Below are 6140 nucleotides of genomic sequence, written 5' to 3'. Positions count from 1 at the left end.
GAAAATGTCAATATTGTAATTTATAAAATCAGTGTGTTGAACCTAATACACTCAATCACAAAATGTAGTATAAATTTATTTTTCAGAAGACCGTCAAAAATCACCAGTTACACACTACTGTAAAAATATGGTTACCGAAAATGATTTCAAATCTTTTTTTAGAAAATTATTAAATCTTTAAAACTTATTTAACGATTAACTTAATATATTATTATAAATATTAATTAAATCAAATAAGAAATATTTAAACTTGATTCTTGTTATATTGTTACGTTTTTGTAAACTCCCAATGGATGTATTTTAAATTATGGCTAAAATTAATTTACACGTTTATAGCATTAATATTTTTTTTTTTTTTTTAATAATTACAATACAATGGATTTTTTTTGTTTCACAATGTTTTTCAACAAAATATATACATTTATAACGAGGGAGAAAAACTGTTTTATTTTTCCTGATAATTATCATTTGTGTCAAGGTCTTAACCTATATTAATATTAATCTTTAAAATATTTCTTAACAATATACGTTTTCTTAATAAAAAATAAAATGTATAAAATTCAATCTATAAAATCTATCAAATTTATATAATAAAAACAAATTTTACATTTAAAATGTTTAAAAAAGTACAACTATTTTATAATTTTCAAATTCTATAACGATTAATGAATATATTGGGTATGAAAATAATGTATATTATTTATTTAAATTTTTAAGTTATACTTCTAATGTCAATTATATCTTGAAAAGTGAATTTATTTTAAAGTCCTTCATAATTCTTTTTGTCCCAATTTAAATATAACACAATGCGTACTTCCAATTTTTGTACTACAAATTTCTAAAAGCTACAACTATATATATACACAGTTGAGTGCAGAACATATTTTTCGGGTTAAGACCCAGCGACATTTTTTATAAATATAATATACAGATTTTATTGGTTATTATTCTCTATTTCTTTAAACTTTCTAGTTCCTAATCTACATGATTATACTCTATACACTATACAGTCTTGCACATCCAACCACCCTGGACTTTAAGTTTGGTTGAGGCATGGACCAAAAAATAGAGAATGGTGACTGATGTATATATGTCAACGAGTACATGCTCGTGTTTCACCAAAGGGCTGTTGGAACTAGGATGCACGCCGATGATACATGATTATTGTATTATTATATTATTATAATAATAATATTATATGATATAATATTATACACCCATTGTTTGAACCGCACTTTGCCAACGCACGCATCCGTGTCCACCCGATTCCTCATTAAGATAAAACCGCACCGTCGATGAACTTTGTACCTTTCCGTCGTCATATCGAGATTTTGCGATTGCGGCGATACTTCTCGACCGGCCCGACAGTTCGTTCGCATCCGCCGATTAGGCTGGTTTTGCGTTAAAAGTGCCGGCCGTTTTCGTCCAGTTTTGTTTATGTGTCACTGTTGACCCATACGTATATGGGTCACCATGCCGGCCGTTTCCGCACTCCGTCGAACCCCCCTTTGATGTCATCGCCTCGCTACGCGTGTACGTATTTAATTGTGCGGCTATATGCCATTATATATTTGCCTGCGATTCCGGTCCTTTTCGCGCGACCTCGCGTAGTCGTATGCCAGATCGCTCGGATCAGCTGTTGAGTGCTTGTAGTTCATGGTCGTGACTACCGCGAGTGATTTGATCCGTCGTCCGACCGATTTATTATTCTATTGTGATTATACATTTCCTCTTCTGCTCCGTGGACAACCGGTTGTCGGAGTTTTAGCATCGCCGTTAAAATATATTGGTTCGAATTGCCGACGCAGGAAGTCTCATCGGGAAGGCCGCCGTCGTCTAGTTTTTTAGCACGCCAAGCAGTCGGGTCGTCCAGTTGGCAGCACCGAATCAAAATCATACCGGGTGATACCAGAATTATTCATTTATCATTGCTACTGTGGCGTTAGAGGAGGAATACCGTCTCAACTCTAACGACCAACGTGTCTGACAAAATCAGTAGGTTAAGATAATTATTAAGACAAGTTTAAATAGTTAAATTTTATTACACGGCAATATAAAAAGTACTACAACAAATATGATTTGACGACGTGAGTCGTAACGATAGCCGCGGGTCGGTGAGAGTACGGACTTGAGGGAACGACGGTCACGAAAAAAGTAACTCAACACGGCGAGCGATGATGGCAGGGGGGTATAACTCTATACGGTGGGTCTGATATACACTTTTAAGACACGCGCCATACCAACGTAATATATGTCGCGTACAATTATAAATATTTGCGTGACGGGTCACTCTGTTTTTGCCGTTCCAGCACTCGGCAGTAATTTTGTTTACATCTAGTGACGCGTCATCGAGTATCGACATAACCACATAACGCAACGCCATAACGGTTTTACTAATTTTTCAAAACTGTTCCGTTTTAACGATTTTCAATTTAACTTGCTTTTGTTTTTAATTGTTAAATTAATAGTTTTGGTGAATAATTGTTACTGTTTCGCCATGCCGTCAAATAGTTGTGTTGTGATTGGTTGTGACACCAAATACACTGACAAAACTGTTCTTCGTCATAGGTTTCCAAAAGAAAAAAACACATTTGACGCTTGGGTGAAGAGATCAGGAAATAACAAATTATTAAATAAACCAATTGACATAGTTTATAAATCTTTTGTTATGTGTGATAAGCATTTTGAAGAAACTTGTAAAAGTCCTGGATTTAAAAAGTTGATTACTAATTCATTGCCAACTCTGAATTTACCAGGTAAATATATTATTTTAAGTTTATATAATATGTTGAAATTTTCAATATTTTGTAATATTTGTTTTTTTGTTTATATGTTCTATAGTGATATATGTTTTGTCAGCCTAAATGTTCTTACTTCTTAGTTATTCCTATAACTTAAGATAATAAGATATCTACGTATTGGGTGCATATAGCCAATACTTGACATCAGTTTTAATCAAACGGTTGAAATCAAGTATTGGTTGTATCAAAAAGTTTAAATTACATTTCTATGGTTTGACAATTTATCTAATCAATGAAAAATTATCCAACCATACGAAAAAAAAAACTTTTTTTGTACGTAAGTACAATTTTTGTCATGTATAAACACCGTCAACTGTAATATGGTGCAATTATGCATAAATATTATAAACACTAAAAAATGGTTTTGTTGATATTTTGCTTCACCTTAGTGAGTGAGTTTTTTTATTTATTTATTTTAAAATGTTTTGGAATATTGCATGCTATTACTAGTTTGTTTACATGTTATATAATAGCATTGATAATGAGTACCGTTTGCAATAACCATAATCAATAGAGAATGCCTTTAGTGACTGTAGTGCATGAGCATGAGTTGATTATTTAAAAAAAAAATGTAGTGCATGATATTTAGCTATTAAGTTTATTGTTGGTGTAAAAATGTACACTTGTTTCTTTTTATTTCGATATTGCAGCACATTATTAATTAAAGGTAAATTTGGATTTAGGTATAATTGAAGAAGACATGATTAATATAGTAGACAATCTTGAAGACTCTATGGCAATGAACATCAGTATTGATAAAAGTAAAAACTTTTTTTAATATTCAAATTATTGTTTTTAGTTAAATTATCTAACACAATTTTTACTATCATTTTAGGTATAACTATGGCAGCATTTAGAGATCCTGAAGATTCTTATGCCATGGATATTAGTTTAGTTGGAATAAGTGAAAGTGGAATACCCAATTCAAATCCAAGTGTATCTGATACCATGGATATTAGTTTAGTTGGAATAAGTGAAAGTGAAATACCCAATTCAAATCCAAGTGTATCTGATGAACCTAGAAATGAAGGTAACTATAAATGGGTTGAATGTTTTTTTGTTTTATTATTAATCAAATTTTGATTTTAGTTATCAGTACAGATGTTTTATCGTGTCAATCTAAACAAATCAGAAAAAAAAACAAAGTTAAGGGTTTGTTGGTAGAGATGAACATGTGTAGAAAATCACAATTGACTCCAAGAAAAAGTCTTCTTTATGATGCTGTCAAAATCTATAGACAAAAAAATTTAGTTGTACACAAACGATACACAGAAACTAGAACTCGACTAAAAATGGCTGATAAATTTATAAATACTAATAAAAAGTCTTTATGTGGACTAAACCAGTTCACTAGACAATTTATCGAGTCTCAAATTAGAATGCAACCACAGAAGCCGCGTGGAAGACGTTTCACAGTAGATGATAAAGTGTTTGCCCTGTCTCTGTTCAAGCAGAGTGGAAAAGCGTATAAAACACTTTCAAAGGTCTTCGCTCTTCCTTCCCGGAAATCAATTATGGATTTATTGAATAAAATACCGTTTGATACAGGAATCAATAAAAGGATATTTGATCATTTGAAAACTGCAGTAAAGAAATTGAAAAATAAGCTAGATCGTTATTGTTCAGTCATTTTTGATGAAATCTCAATTTCTTCATCATTGCAATTTACTGAAAAAAAATGGAAAAGTTATTGGATTTGAAGACCTAGGTAACAATAATTGTTTACCAAATTTTTCTGATAAAGCACTTGTTTTTATGGTGAGAGGAATCAGAAAAAAGTTTAAACAACCAGTTGCTTTTTATTTGACCAATAGCAGCATGAACAGTCTTAATTTATCAACTATACTTAAAGATGTTATTAAAGCAGTGCAGTCAACAGGCCTTACTGTAATTTCTACAGTTTGTGATCAAGCCCCATCCAATGTTGCTGCTATCAATCGGTTAATAAAAGAAACTAAAGATACTTCTAATCTTAAAGCAGTGGAAAAAAATGATACATTTGGTTTCCAAATTGGTGGTCAAGAAATAATTCCACTTTTTGATGTCCCACATTTGCTAAAAGGTCTGCGGAATAATCTTATAACTAAAGACTTAAATTTCACATATGAAAATAAACAGAGAAAAGCATCGTGGAAACATATTATTCAATTTTATGAATTTGATAAAGACCAAAGTACAGAGGGAGACCGTCTTGTACCTAAGCTTTCTGACTCTCATGTTTATCCAGAAAAAATTAAAAAAATGAAGGTATCAATTGCAGCCCAAGTCTTCAGTCAGCGTGTTGGAGCAATCATGAAGAGAATGGCCATAATGACAAACAACTCTAACTTCACTGGTAAGCTATATATATATTTGTAACAAACCATTTAAAAACATGAAACAATATTATTTTCAACTTATGTTATTGCTTGAACAATTAATGTTATTTTTCATTTTATACAGTACTTATAGTTTTTATTAATTGTTATAGAATACAAAGGCATTGACTCTGGGGCAGAAGATACTGGCCAATTATGCCTATTTATTGACAACCTTTTTGACAGTGCCAACGGAAATGTGATCAAGCCTAGCCCAGGTAAAGAGCTTAGTAGTGCAGTAACATTAAATTCACCTCATTGGAAGTTTTGGCCAAAATGTCTTGATGTCCTAAGTACCATGAAGTATGAAACAAATAAATCAATTCCATCAGTTTCAAATTGGACAAGAACTATTAAAGGAATGCAGTTAATTTGTAAAAGACTATTGAAAGATGGTTTCAAGTATGTTTTACTTAGAAATTTCAACCAGGACCCTATTGAAAACTTTTTTGGTTCAATAAGAAGTCATGGAATACGAAATATTAACCCAACCCCTGCAAACTTCATTTCTTCTTTTAAAGCTCTTGTTATTAATAATTTTACATCTAATCATTCCGTTGGTGCAAACTGTGAAGACGACGACTGCGATGGAGTCTTAGATAATTTAAAAGAATTTTTATTCAATGAAATACCAATTGAATCTGTTGTTGAAGAAGCTGATTGTAATGACCAATTACAAACTACTTTAGTGTCAATGCCACCCAATAACGATAATATTATAACCTCTGGCAGTAGAGCTTATGTTAGTGGGTGGATTATTAAAAAAGTAAAGCAATTGACTAAAAATTGTTCTACCTGCATTTCAAAACTTTGTGCTACTTATCCTTTGGATGAACATTTTTTAATTCAAGAACGCCAATATTCACAATGTCACTTATTTTACCCGGATAAAGAAACAATAGATGTGTACAGTTTGATAATAAATCTGTTTAATTCTAATTTCCATAAGTATGTATATAAAAATAATGCATTTGGTGAATTG

The 6140-nt window shown here is 31.6% G+C and overlaps 1 protein-coding gene across 3 annotated transcripts; it reads left to right on the top strand.

Moving 5' to 3' along the window:
- Nucleotides 1-2312: 2312 nt before the first annotated feature.
- LOC149062876 (uncharacterized) lies at nucleotides 2313-4645 on the top strand. 3 transcript variants are annotated; one of them, XM_089216363.1, is made up of 5 exons: nucleotides 2313-2756; nucleotides 2842-3078; nucleotides 3485-3562; nucleotides 3637-3831; nucleotides 3891-4645. In XM_089216363.1, exons 3-5 carry the CDS (start codon nucleotides 3502-3504, stop codon nucleotides 4499-4501), a joined length of 867 nt encoding a protein of 288 aa, XP_089072489.1. In that variant the 5' UTR covers nucleotides 2313-2756; nucleotides 2842-3078; nucleotides 3485-3501; the 3' UTR covers nucleotides 4502-4645. The 3 variants fall into 3 exon arrangements, with proteins under 3 accessions (XP_089072489.1, XP_089072488.1, XP_089072487.1); XM_089216362.1 differs by having other exon boundaries at nucleotides 2842-3189; XM_089216361.1 differs by having other exon boundaries at nucleotides 2314-2756; nucleotides 2842-3193.
- Nucleotides 4646-6140: the final 1495 nt, after the last annotated feature.

This window comes from Diuraphis noxia, unplaced genomic scaffold, assembly GCF_037042655.1.
Source record: "Diuraphis noxia isolate RWA-SAM2 unplaced genomic scaffold, SU_Dnox_SAM2 contig0001, whole genome shotgun sequence".
NCBI classification, from domain to species: Eukaryota; Metazoa; Arthropoda; class Insecta; order Hemiptera; family Aphididae; genus Diuraphis; species Diuraphis noxia.
The sequence above is the reverse complement of the archived record's forward strand: the minus strand, read 5'-3'. Positions and strand labels throughout refer to the sequence as shown.